The 13,253-nt window shown below is 46.5% G+C and overlaps 2 protein-coding genes across 2 annotated transcripts; both read right to left on the bottom strand.

Annotated features, from left to right (window-relative positions):
• Positions 1 to 2,097, bottom strand: LOC8060408 (ethylene-responsive transcription factor ERF027). Its single transcript, XM_021462738.1, has one exon. The coding sequence runs from the start codon at positions 1,340 to 1,342 to the stop codon at positions 692 to 694; it is 651 nt and encodes a 216-aa protein (XP_021318413.1). The 5' UTR covers positions 1,343 to 2,097; the 3' UTR covers positions 1 to 691.
• On the bottom strand, positions 8,800 to 12,791 carry LOC8060407 (RING-H2 finger protein ATL39). The gene is made up of 3 exons (XM_021463951.1): positions 12,203 to 12,791; positions 10,598 to 10,695; positions 8,800 to 9,450 (listed from the first exon to the last, which is right to left on the bottom strand). Exons 1-3 carry the CDS (start codon positions 12,362 to 12,364, stop codon positions 9,132 to 9,134), a joined length of 579 nt encoding a protein of 192 aa, XP_021319626.1. The 5' UTR covers positions 12,365 to 12,791; the 3' UTR covers positions 8,800 to 9,131.

Below are 13,253 nucleotides of genomic sequence, written 5' to 3'. Positions count from 1 at the left end.
TTTAGTGAAGGGCTAAGGTGGAAGCATAGCCGATCCACCGCCAAAACACAACGATTAATTTGCACAATACCAGCTTACACACAACAACATCATTCACTTATACAAAACACAGCAGGCCTCCTCGATCATGAAGTACCTACTTTCTACATACCTACTTGGCATTATTCCAAAGTTACCATACATATATAGGTATATGTATATATGCCCTTTGCAGACGATTCATATGTACTGCAACGGCCAAACTGCAGTGAGGTAGCAAGGTATATAGAGCCACACCAGTGAAATCTAGTGTAAAAAAGGAGACTTAATTACTACCTTGTCACTTCACAGCAGAAACACACGCATCGAGCGGTAAAAGGTAGAAGAAGGAAAGATACACTTCATCTTCCGGCTGAGGGCCGAAGCTATCCCCACTGCACATATGGCGGCTGGACCTGGACTCCTGGACAGAAAAAATGGCACTGCAACGGACGGGCATGCACCTGTATGTGTACCTCGCTCCTTTTATCTCAGCTCCCCGGTCATATCATCACTCCCAGCTTCCAGGTTCAGTAGAAGTAGCAGCAGCTGCAGGCAGCAATAGTAGTAGTAGTAGTATAGTAGAGAGCTTATTAGTTTCATCACCACATCCATTATTGTTGTTGTTATCATCTCCGATCCAGTTACCGGCATGAAATCCGGTATCGGCGATCTACGGATCACGGTAGCTCCAGAGGCTGTCCCCGGCATCTGACGACGACGGGTGGTCCGGCGAGTCGTCCGACGAGTTGCGGCCGAACCTCGGGGGGCTCATCATCATCCCCGCGGCCATGTTGCGCAGGTACTGCGGCGTCTCGAACAGCGCCTCCTCGTCCAGGAAGTAGGGGTTCCCCGCGCCGCTGCCTCCTTCCTGCTGCGCCCAGGCGGCGGCGCTGCTCCCACCGGTCTGCTGCTGCGCTGCCCCGGCCTCCGCGGGAGCAATGCCGCGTCCAGGAGCGCCGCCACGGGCCGGCGGCTGGTGATGATCGGCGGGCTGCTGCTGCTGCTCCTGCTGCAGCAGCAGCGACGCGGCGGCCTCCGCGGCCGCGGCGCGGATGTCGTCCGCGGACGTGGACGCCGGCGCGGGGCGCGACGCGGCCAGGTGCGGGAAGTTGAGCGCCGCGTCGGCGCCGCGCAGCGCGCGCGCCGCCACGTCGTACGCCACGGCGGCCATCTCGGCCGTCGGGAACGTTCCGAGCCAGATGCGGCGCGTCTTCCTCGGCTCCCTGATCTCCGACACCCACTTGCCGCTGCGGCTCCGGATGCCGCGGTAGAAGGGGTGCTTCCCCGACCGCGGCGACGCCGGCCCGCCGCGGTCAGACATTGATCTGAGCACCGCGTTAGGGCTGCAGCTCTATCTACTACTCCGATCGATCGGCTACACCCAATCACACTAGGACTAGGCACATACTAGTTGGTGGCAGCCTATACACTAGTGCTATATATCTGCACGTGTGCGGAGATAGATTGCGGTGGCTGCGGCGGCGCCGCGTGCATGCAGATGCAGGTTGCCAGGAAGCGCACGAGGAGGAGCGCTGCTATTTAAGGAGGCGGCGAGGCGGGCGGGAAGCGATGAGGAGGAGGAGGAGGAGGCCATGGCGCTTCGCTTGGCTTGCAATGAGCTGGTGCCCCGGAAGCGAACAACACTCCCCAGGTAATTAAAACAGAGCCACACAGCCCACAGAGGCGCGTTATTTTCGGGCGCCTGGGCAAAATCGCGTCGCTCTCAAAGCTTTCTCGCATTCGTGCATTTTTGGTAATTTTTTCCTTGGATGGATTAACCAAAAGCTAGCGCGAAGTGGATCCGTGTCCCCTCCCATTTCCCCCCGTCTCTCTCTCTCTCTCTCTCTCTCTCTCTCTCTCTCTCTCTCTCTCTCTCTCTCTCCTGTTTTTGAAGAACCCGCGATTTGCTCCTCCCCTCGCCGAAGGTAAAAGATGATTCAACTTCAGCTATGGAGCAAAGAAATTAGCACGCAACTTTTATTTAGCAATTTATTACTAGAGTAAGTTTTAAAGAGGTTACAAGGTGTACGTTAAATAAGAGAGTGTGTACTTGTAGTTCAATTGAAGTATATGATTGGTTAGCTGCATAAAGCTGCACAAGCATAATAGCTAAAGATATATACTTTAATGGGATAAGTATATGCAATTAGTTGGTGCTTGGTTTGCCTGCATACAGAGGATATGCATTGTTAAGTTTGCGATTGGTTGTCTGAATAAGTGGTTTGTCTGTGCCATGTGCTGCATATGCAGTGTGTGCATAGATGGATATAGAAATTTTTGACCATTTTGATAGGTCTACTTTTAGTATAATTCTAGCGTGCATATGGGTTTATGTAGAGAAACAAATAAGGGGAATTGTACTATGGACCTAGATAAGAGATAATCCAAGCAACCAAATAGACTCTTGGTGAAGTCTAAAAGTGGATGGCGCTATAATCTCTCAGTGAAGTCTAAAAGTGGATGACACATTTCACTAGAATCTAGATGCCGTCTAAAAGTGGATGGCGCAATTCTCAAGAAATCGTACCGACTTATTCGTTTGGTTGATAAACCGTGGCAGAAAGTAACATTGGCTAATTTACTGTGAAAGAAAATACTGCTGAATGACTGGCTAATTTGGCTAATAAGCTAGCTCAAGCGAACAAGGCAGTACCGAGTATGTAGGACGGAGTACTACACTTCAACATGGGCAATTTACTGATGGGACCAGAATATCTTTTTATTTATTGTAACATGTCGTGTCATTGGATTGCTGTTATTTTGAAATCTATAGGAAGAAGCCTGCAGGTTCAGCCACAACGTACATGATGAAAAATTGAAAGTTGTTGTGGATGAAAAGGCTAGTCAAAGCTTCTTGTTGGATCTACATATGCACGGATCCACCCTTTGACTGCATAAATAAAACGGAACTAGAAGTGAATTCTCGCTAATGCTAGGGAATCACAGGATTAACCTTGCTTTTATTAGGAGGAGTACATAGGCCTTGTTTAGTTCGTGAAATTTTTTAACTTTGGCTGCTGTAGCATTTTGTTTGTATTTGATAATTATTATCTAATTTTAGATTAACTAGGTTTAAAAAATTTGTCTCACAAATTACAGATAAATTGTACAATTAATTTTTATTTCCATCTATATTTAATGCTCATATATATATTCAAAGATTTAATGTGATGAGCGAGAAATTTTTTTAAAAAAATTAGGAACTAAACCAGGCCATAGTATATCACAAACCGGATGTGTGTACGTACGACCGCGTGGAAAGGTACGTATCGGATTTTATCATCGCATGGCCTGCTGGCGGCTGGCGCGGCGGCTTGGATTTGGATGGAACTCTCGCTCGACCTTGACGTACGTGCCGCGCGCGACGGCCGTTCGACGGTGCGAGTGCCTCTCCCCGCTCCCGCTCCCGCTCCCGCTCCAGTGCTCCAGTGCGTAGAGACTAGGGAGTACGTTTGAGCTAGCGAACACGGCCGGGGCGCCATGAAAAACTGAAAATCGAACGACGGCAACAACGACAAACATAGGAAATAGGACGATCGACAATATGGCCCGTCGCAGTACGTACGGTACGGCCTCCTTGTCCGTCCAGAGCCTGCAGCGGGATGACCCACAACACTAGCCTTTTGACCTGAGAGCCTTCTCCGTCGATCCAAATAAACCCTAATCTCGCGGGATAGGAATACGCACCATTTGGTTGGGAAAGCTCTGGCCCCCGCATGCCCCAGGAGGCCAGGACCGCAGGCCGGCCGAACTGGACGGCGGACGCGCGAGAGCGAGTTGAGTTCGGGTCCATCTCACCCGCGAATTGAATCTAGCTACTGTCGCCGTCGTCGTGGAGGCAGAGCCACCAGAGAGCGCGTGCCTGTGCGCTGTGGCAGTGTGTGAGTAGTAGTGGTAACTGGCCGATACCCAGGCCATCATCAGGGCATCGCACTTTCTGCTGCTTTTGTTTTTTTGCTCGCTGGCGTCGTCGTCGTCGCGCTCCGGTCTTGTTCTAAACATGTACCATATGACGTATCCTCTACTGGGACACGTTTCCCTCAAGGTTTCTATGGTCAAATAATAGGGCTTCACGAACCGAGATGATGATGATGATGATGATGATTTGCTAGATAGCTGCTGGGCAAGTGATACTCACTACTATATATGTAGAATATATACACACATCACATCCATGGCAACCGTCAATGAAACTGACTGCTCTATCGTATCGATCGTCAGAGGATGAAAGCGTTACATATTGGCGCGTGGCTAGCAGCACCTGATTGCTGCCCGAACTCCGGTTCGGAGATTATTACCAAGACCGTGATATAGATATCTATACCTAAACTGCTAGAGACAGTGGAGTTCTTTTTTTCGGCTTTTACCTACTGTATTTGGTAGGTAAAAATGTTGAGCCTCATCGAGTCAAATTTCATGGACAACGATGGCGAACGAAACGTTCGTCTCTCGCCCTCCTGCAAGTAGTAAAAGCAAAAATAGTACATATATATGATGGCGCAAGCCAATACAAAAGTGCCCAATAAAATTATGGAGTACGGCATTGTTTAGTTCATGAAAAGAATTTTTTTAAGATAGTGTAGCATATTTATAATTATAATAATTAGTATCTAATTATATACTAATTATGTTTAAAAGATTCGTCTCGTAAAATACATATAAATTGTACAATTAGTTATTTTTAATGCTCTATGTATGTGTCTAGACATTCGATATGATAGAGCAAAAAGTTTTTAACTGAGAACTAAACATGATCTAATTAACATAGAATGTGTTCAGCTTCGAACTTGTATTTCTTCTCTCATATAAATAGATCATCTTTTTTTAGATGCGTCCGTACAGGACGAAGATAGCCCCGCTAACTTTGTCGTGTTCTTGTGGACTTGTGGCTGACTATGCACAACGAAGAAGAACTCCCTAATAAAGATATAAAAGCACTACTTTGGGTATGTGTATATATCAGGTCAAAATCACATCCACAACTATTTGTAGAAACATTTATAGAGCTAGCCGGAGAGTTTAAAATATAACTGTCTTTATAAATTGTTCTCTAAAAATCATAATAAATCTCTAATCCACGGAGATGTTGTGTAACCGTGAGAGATCTAATCCGCGACCTCGAGCCTCGCACGTTACTTCTCAAACCACTCTACCCTAAAGATAGTTGTGTCCATAAGGCATATTTATTCCCCTGCTACCATCTTTATCTGATTTTGAAATGATTATTTAGGACTCTAAACGAATTCAAATGAAAAAAATCAACTTCAAAGTTATAGATATCATCGAGATTTACAACTTTGGTTTTAATCGCTTCTTCATCCGAGACTACTTCAAGTTTTACTATATATGTCGCACGTATTTTTAGAGGCGACTAAGCTCTAGATGCATCTGCCTCTAGAAATCTAGCGGCTGCATGCATCTAGAGCCGCTGGCAAAGATAGAGGCATTTATAGAGGTGGATGAAAATAACAGCCCCTCCCCACTATAAATACATTTCTAGAGACAGACTCATTTTGTAATGAATGTCGAACAGCTCGAAGAATGAACCGTCTTTAGTACTCTACCACATAAAAGTTTAACCGAGGCGGGCAAAAGAGATGATCTGAGGCGTTTTGGACAACCGCCTCGGATCAAAGGTCACAGCTAATGAGACCTTTTCCGAGGTGGTTTTGATGCCCGTCTCGGTTAATAAAATAAAAAAACAAAAAAATATAGTGAGCTCGACGATAGTGTCTGTAGAGCCCATCGACGAGGCCCGCCAAGCCCATCCAAGCGCAGCATCGTTGCTCGTCGGATCCACCGGCACCGCCTAGCTCCTGCAGCAGATCCGCCATCGTGCTCACCGGATTTGACCTCCCTACGTCGCCACCAGCCGAATCCAGCCTCCCTGCGCCGCCACCGGCGAAGGGGAAAGGTGAGGCTGTGGACGCTAGAGAAGGCCATGGCGCCCTTGCTCGATTGCTGTGGACGTCGGAGAGCCGCCCCTGCCGGATCCCACCGGACACCACCGCTAAGAGAAAGCCCAGCCTCATCGCCGCTCATCCTCCCTACCAAATCTACGGCGCCATGGAGGAGGGAGGGAGGGGAGGAGGCCGGGCCACACAACCACCAAGCCACCATGGCGCCCGACCCACTCATTGCAGGGGTGCGGCGCCCGCCGTCGAGGCGCTTGAGCCCACTGCCGGAGCGCGCGGCGCCAGCCGCTTGGGCGCACGAGCTCGATGCTGGAGCCCCGCCGTCGAGAGATGGAGGGAGAGGGAGAGGGAGGTCCCGAGGAGGGAGGAGGGGCGACTCATTGGTCGAGTCTGAGGGAGGAAGATTGCGGCTCTGAGAGAGGAGTGTTAGGGAGTTAGGGTTTGCTGGTTGTTTTGCTTATATATTGGAGATGGTAATGGATTGTGTGGGCTAGTGGGCTGGGCTTGATTTACTGAAGCGGATAGAATTAGAATGCCCACCTCGGTTAATGATTTGCCGAGGCGGTTGCGTTAGGATGCCCGCCTCGGTAAATATCTATTAACCGAGGCAGTTATGGCAGGCAGCTGGCCCAACCGCCTCTGAGGGCTAAATCAAAACCCTTTGTAAAAGTTTTTTTAGTAGTGGTAGTGTTCTTTTTTTTTAAAAAAAAAGTTGGTTTTGTTCTGCAAAAGATGACAACTAATAGGTGGAATCAAACATGTCCTAAATATGGTTCCGTCCTTATGTTCACTAATGGACATCATACCTTTTGCTTCTCCGATCTCTATCTGCTGATGGAGCCAATGAGCTACCATTGGCGTGGTGTGCTGTATGTTACGAATCATAAGAGAGCAGAGATCACGTGCCACCATGCTTACGTGTCTCGCCACCATATGCGTCCCATTTTTCTTACGATCGACATGGTGCATCCCCAAATCATTTTCGCGAGGCATATGCATCAGAGAATTTCTTTACTGAGAGCGACATGCGTCCAATATCTTGGGCTACGGCGCTACGCCAACTTGGCTCGCGTCTGGCGGCACCAGTGATCCCTCCGCTTTTGAGCGCGCGCTCGCGCCGCGCGTCAAATCCGTTGCGCTCGTCGAGCGTGACACCCGCGTGTCCAGCCGCTGGCCTGCGGAATCTGGCCATGTGAAGCCCAGGCGCGACGGGCGCTTCGGCGAGCGCGACGTCGGCTGCGTTCCTAGTATCCCGTGAGCGCGATACATATATAGGTGAAGTGAAAGTGAAGGGTGTGGTAGCGCCGTCTCTCCCCACTTGCCCACTTTAGTCCTGACTCGGACAGCCGCGGACAGGGTTGTCAACTGCTCAGCTCCGGCCGTTCCGCCGTCCGACCACACGGTTACACGGCTGGATCTGAATCCTCGCCGAGTGAACTGCGGCTGTAACAACCGCTATCAGCGGCGAAGCAATGGGGTGATTAGTGACAGGAAGGCTGCTGAAAGATGTGTCACGCGCGTATTTGCACAGTGAGCGAAATCTGGAAAGATGACGGGGAGTACTGGATGGCACGTCACGGCAGTTGGTATGGCTTGGTTATGACCCTGCACAGATTTTTTTTAGATAAGGGAATATATTGATATCTCAGCTTCTGCATCGACTAATGCATATAGCTGTCTCTTATTACACACTCAAGCTAAAAAGTCCAAGCTATCTCAAAAACAAAGTTTTGTAGCATAAAAAAAAAGATAAAAAGTCTCTCGAAGTAACATCTAAACTGTAATTCTATTAATGAATCTCCAACCGTTTCTTGCAAACACCTCCATTGCGGCTGTCTCAATTTTCCTGCACTCCATCATCATTATTTGGCGATCCTCCTCCTGGTGAAGTAGGGACCAGAATCTGATCCAGTAAGTCCCCCTGAAGATAACCTGCAAATAAGATGGTGCTAGGATCTTGTCAAAAACTACGTTATTTCGGGCTAACCATATAACCCAGCAAATAGCAGCCGCCCCCACAAGAATCTTATACTTTAATTTCCGATCGAACCCAATTAACCAATCTGTAAACAAATTATGTACACCAGTTGGAGGAGTTAAGTTAAACGAAACTTGAATAGTCCGCCACACAAATCTAGCAAAGTGGCAGTCAAAGAGAAGATGTTGTATAGTCTCCTGCGAAGAACAAAAACAACATTTGTTGTCTCCTTGCCAATGCCGTCTTTCTAGATTATCTTCTGTTAGAATTACTCCTTTATACAAATACCACAAGAAAACTTTGATTTTAAGAGGTAGTTTCAATTTCCATATTATATTGTTATACGGTATGGCTTGAGACCGTAACAAGGCTCGGTACATGGACTTTACTGAAAAAGATCCATTCTGATGTAGCCCCCAAACAAAATGATCCCTCTGGTTTGTTAATTCTACATCTGCCACCATAGCAACCACCTCGTGCCATGCTTGTAAATTAACACTACCAAAGATCTTCGGAACGCCACATTCAACGGTGTCGTTGATAGGACCGTTCTCACCGATGCCCCATTCTTCCTAACAATATTATATAACCCAGGAAAGATTGACTTTAGAGCTAACAATATTATATAACCCAGGAAAGATTGACTTTAGAGATCGTAGAGTAATCCACGCATCCTCCCAAAATCGCATTTGAGAGCCATCTCCTAGTTCGAACTTGCCTAACGAGATGGCCAGCCCAATCTGTACCAGGCCAGATGCTGTGAATGTGAAGCGTGAGCTGCTACACGACGAAAGGAATAAGTGAATAATAACTCACAGCCACCCCTTTTTTTTTAGGGCTGCGGTGATTGTGCATCACCAGCTTTAGGGAATCTCACAAGGAAGATATTTGTGCAGCTCTTTGGCTATAGAAGATTCAGTATTGACACCAATAATATTTACAAGTTACAACATTCATCGTCACATCAAAATGAACTCAAAGGCCACAGATTGATCAATTCAATAATATAACATGATGACCTACTACGCGAAACGTACGTACACTTTTTCATCTAGAAAGGATTTGGGAGATCAAACATCATGATACCGTGACAATGCTGCGGGTGACATGATTAATTGATTATCAACAGCCCTGCAGAAAATGCCGATGCTAGATACAGGAAATGTTCCACATTTGCCTCTGTCACTTCGCTTTCTATAGTCATGTCAAATGTCTATTCACCGTCGAATTTCAATAACCACTTCTACTGATCCGCGTGCCTCGTGGCTATGATTTTGACCTCTGCGATCTTGACGAGCAGGTAGGAAACACTGAGGTGCTGGGTTATCAGAATTCTCTGGATCCGCCGGGAGTTGAGGGCCACTACGTGCCGATGGCATGGCAGCCTGCAGCTCTTTCAGTGAGACCCGGCATATTGGGCAAGTCGTCTGCTTTTGCAACCATAAATCTAAGCAAGCAAGGTGAAAGTTGTGGCGGCATGTTGGTATGATTCGTAGAATCTCTTTCTCCCTGTATTCGCCTAAACATATTGAGCACCTGTTAAAACAAACAAACAAACATTAAATCGTGTATAGCTGTCTTAAACTAAGAATTTAATATATCACTGTAGGCATCATAGCGACTAAGGGTAGTCCTAATGCTAGAAACCACAGCTAGTTTCATGTAGACATTACACATAAAAATCATACTTCCGATGGATAGTTTCTTCAGACTTTTTTTTGTCCAAACACAAGTCTTCTCTCTCCATTATCTACCTACCACATATCTTGATATATTGGTTTCCATATAGATATAGTTTTTATTTAAGAAACCATTTCCTCCCCTCTCTCTTCTTTAATTACAATGACACATCATCATTTTTCTTAGTTGGTACCTAATTAATGAATATAGAGACAATTCTAGTTTCTGGGTTGGGAATGCCCTAAAACTGAATAGTGCGGCAGTGCCCAAGAATTACTTATTACTTGATAGTTGATAGATGGTACGGCAAATTGCACCCATTAAGAATCCAATAAATAAGAAACTCAAGTTTGCAAATTTGGTCCAAAGTTATGTGGATTTTAAATTGAATCGGCTGCAAGTATGCACCAATCCAAAATGAACTGGTAATTGTTGTCAGCTTCTGAATTTGCACGTTGTTGTGTTTCCAAACAAAGCATATATAAGGCTCAAGAAATGCTGGAGCTGTACCAAAACATGAAGCAGCAAGGTGATCAGGCCATTCAACACGAATTTACATGATAAAGCAAAAATATGGCTAATATTATTTCCAATAAATGCATGCCCACAGCCCATGTGTGTGGGTTTCTTATGTTTCTATGTTTTGTCAAATGGAACTTCCAACAAAGCTTCGAATGATTAGGGGATATAGAAACAAACTATTAAATTTAAAACGGGGCTAGGGTCTAAGAAAAGAAACGAATAAGCAATAAGGACAAGGTCTAGTTGCAATTCTCTGCCTTGTATTGACAGCTCAAGGATCATGGGTCTGGAGCTACTCCAGGTAGGTCATAGCATCAATCACAAGTGACAGACTACTTAGCTCAGTCTTCGCATTTCAAGTGAATCAGAAAATTCAGTGATGACAATTTTGAAAATGTTCCATTAACAATGGGAGCACATTTATATTGAAGCACAATAATAATGACAACTAATAAGTTCATATGAAGGAACTAACACTTACTGGACATCGTCTTTAGAGCTGAAAGCCTCACAATTATACATCATAGTAGGAATTGCAGCAATAACCAAAGGTTCCAACCCAGTACGAGTGTGCTCTATCTGAACAACGCAAAAGGACAGGATTAAATTTCAACTTTTATAATAAAAAACAAGGGTATTTCACTATTCATTATTTCGACCAAAAACTATAATAATCTTCAGATAAAATTTGGTCAGGTCATTTTTCTTTGTTTACTAGGCCCATGAGTTTTACTTTCTATTAGGCTCCAATCCCCCTATTTTTTTTCTTAATATAATGAAACACAGCTCTCCTGCATGTTTGAAAAAAATGGATAACATCAACAAGAATAACAACATGATCAGCAATTCATAAATTACTGTCTCGTTGTAGAAACAATACCAGTGAAGAAAAACTGCTAGTCTATTGCTGTCATGGCCTAGGACTGACTGGGCTGATAGGTACTGTAGTGCCACCCCTGCATCATCTTCAAGTCCATAATAATAAGGAAGGATCATGAATTTAATTGGTTAGGGAGTTTATCTCTTGTAATAGGAAAGGATTCCCAAAAATAGGGAAGGCCCGGATAGGTTAGTTAGCAGTAATGTAGAGCCTCCTCCATACAGAGCCCCCCTGTACCCTTCGAAATTTATAAGGAGGAAGTTGATCAAGGGCTGAGCCTGTCTCTATGCCCCTGGCTTGGTGTTGGCCCTTGTGGCCGCTACTCCCTTCACGTTCCAATAACCCTAGGGCACCTGCCACCTCTTGACCACCGCCTCCCTCTCCCTCTCTTCTTAATTCTCCCTCAAATGTCCTCTCTAGTCTCTGGTAATTTACACAAATAGCATTTACAGACACACAAAACCAACCACTTTCCAGATACAACGAAACTATTTAAGAGAGATGCTTTGTGAAATTGATAGAACACTAACTCTGTGAGAACTATACTTTTGCTTGATTGGCATATTCATTTTCTTAAATTTAGTACATGTGCGAAAAAAAAGGAATGCACAATGGGCCCTCAAAAACAAAGTTTGCTCCAAAGAGAGTGATTCACATACTTGTACTCGTAATTACCAGATCAGGGATAAAAATAATCATGGGGGCAATGAAGATATGATATTTCAACAACTGCCAACAAGGCCCTTCAAGATTAGGACTTCAATTTCACTATAATCACATAAAGATAGAATAATAATACGAAAGCGAAGTTAGTAGCATGTTATTTTAAGGGGCACCAAATTTTCATAAAGAATACAGAATCTAAAAAAACTCTTAACACCAAGGAATCTAAAGCCACTTTGCCTGCATCACACCCACTGGAAAAGCAGATTGCCCACTTTTGTCCCTATTTAATTTCCCCATTTGATTCGCGACGCACTAAGGCTATACATAGCAATTTCCCCCCATCAACACAGGAAATGCTCATCTAAACTTCCGTTTTCGATTTTTATAGCAGTCAGAACATATAACCAAGCAGGGGACACTTCAGTGTCCATGCCTTTACTGAGACACCAGAAAATTCCCCTTCGTGGGAAGGACCGTGGACTAGAGCCACAGCAGCAGCACAGTGTCACACAGGGGAGTGGGCCGAGGCATTACACGCACCGAGCCATCGAGTTCCGCGACGAGGTCCGGCGATGGCGACGCACGGGTGTCACCGCGTCGTTCGCGGCAGCAGATGAACCTCACACAGACGAACGCAGCGAAGGCCGCGGTCATGCCGAAGCCGAGCGCCGCGCTGACTAGGTTCAGCCCCGACCCAAACATGCCCGCTGATGCGCTTCACCCCGAGTTTCAGAGTTTGTCCCCCCACCTCCCCTCACCCTCCGCCTCCGTTCTCCCACCGACACCACCTACCACCAGCCACTGCGAGGCGAAAGAGGTGTGCCTACCGCTTGAACAGGCGGCTGCCGCTGCGGCGGATAGATAGGAGTGCGGTGAGGTCGCGGCCCGGAGCGCCCATTTGGTGGGGCGCGAGCACGATGCGGAGCTAGCCTGTTGAGGCCAACTGAACTGGGTGCGATGCGATGGGGCCGCGAAGGAAGGGGCGACCGTTGGTGCGGCAGCGGCCGGCGGCGAGGTGCGGAGGAAGGGGCCGGGCGGACGAGCGCTAGCCGATGGAGGCTGGAAGGGGCGGGCGACTGCTGTTGTGACTGGTGAGCTGCCTGAGACGGAGGGAGTTCTCCTCCGAGTCAAGGCGAGGGCGAAGGGCCGAAGGCGACGGGGCGTGGAACCCGCTGCGCGGTTGGGTTCGGGCAGGTGCCGTAGGTCCGTTTCCCACTTGGGCCATAGTTCCGAAACTTTTTTGGTTTTTTTATGACCATAGTTTTTTCGTTTTTCTTTAATAAATATTATCTAATTATGAAGTACTTAGATTTAAAAGATTTATCTCGCAATATACAGGTAACTATATAATTAGTTTTTATTTTTATCTATATTTAGTGCTTCATACATGTGCCGCAAGATTTAATGTAATGGCAAATCTTTAAAAGTTTTTGGTTTTTGGTGGCCTTGCATAAAGCGATTTTCCGGCGGCTGTCACGTGTTCTAGACGGTACACCGCTGCGGTGGCGTCACAAAATCACCCATCCCGGCCTATAACAGTAACACGACAGGAAGGCCGGCCCACGCCGAGCCCAGCCTGTCCTTTCGCTGC

Source organism: Sorghum bicolor, chromosome 6 (genome assembly GCF_000003195.3).
Source record: "Sorghum bicolor cultivar BTx623 chromosome 6, Sorghum_bicolor_NCBIv3, whole genome shotgun sequence".
Classification (NCBI taxonomy): Eukaryota; Viridiplantae; Streptophyta; class Magnoliopsida; order Poales; family Poaceae; genus Sorghum; species Sorghum bicolor.
This window is presented reverse-complemented; position numbering and strand designations above follow the sequence as displayed.

Bases quoted from the DNA above. Each gene is read 5' to 3' on its own strand.
- LOC8060408 (XM_021462738.1), bottom strand. From the start codon at position 1,342: ATGTCTGACCGCGGCGGGCCGGCGTCGCCGCGGTCGGGGAAGCACCCC.
- LOC8060407 (XM_021463951.1), bottom strand. From the start codon at position 12,364: ATGTTTGGGTCGGGGCTGAACCTAGTCAGCGCGGCGCTCGGCTTCGGC. The intron at 10,696-12,202 runs GTGCGTGTAATG...TGCGTTGTTCAG, and splicing joins TCGCGGAACTCGATGGCTCG to ATAGAGCACACTCGTACTGG. The intron at 9,451-10,597 runs GTAAGTGTTAGT...TTGTTTTAACAG, and splicing joins AGCTCTAAAGACGATGTCCA to GTGCTCAATATGTTTAGGCG.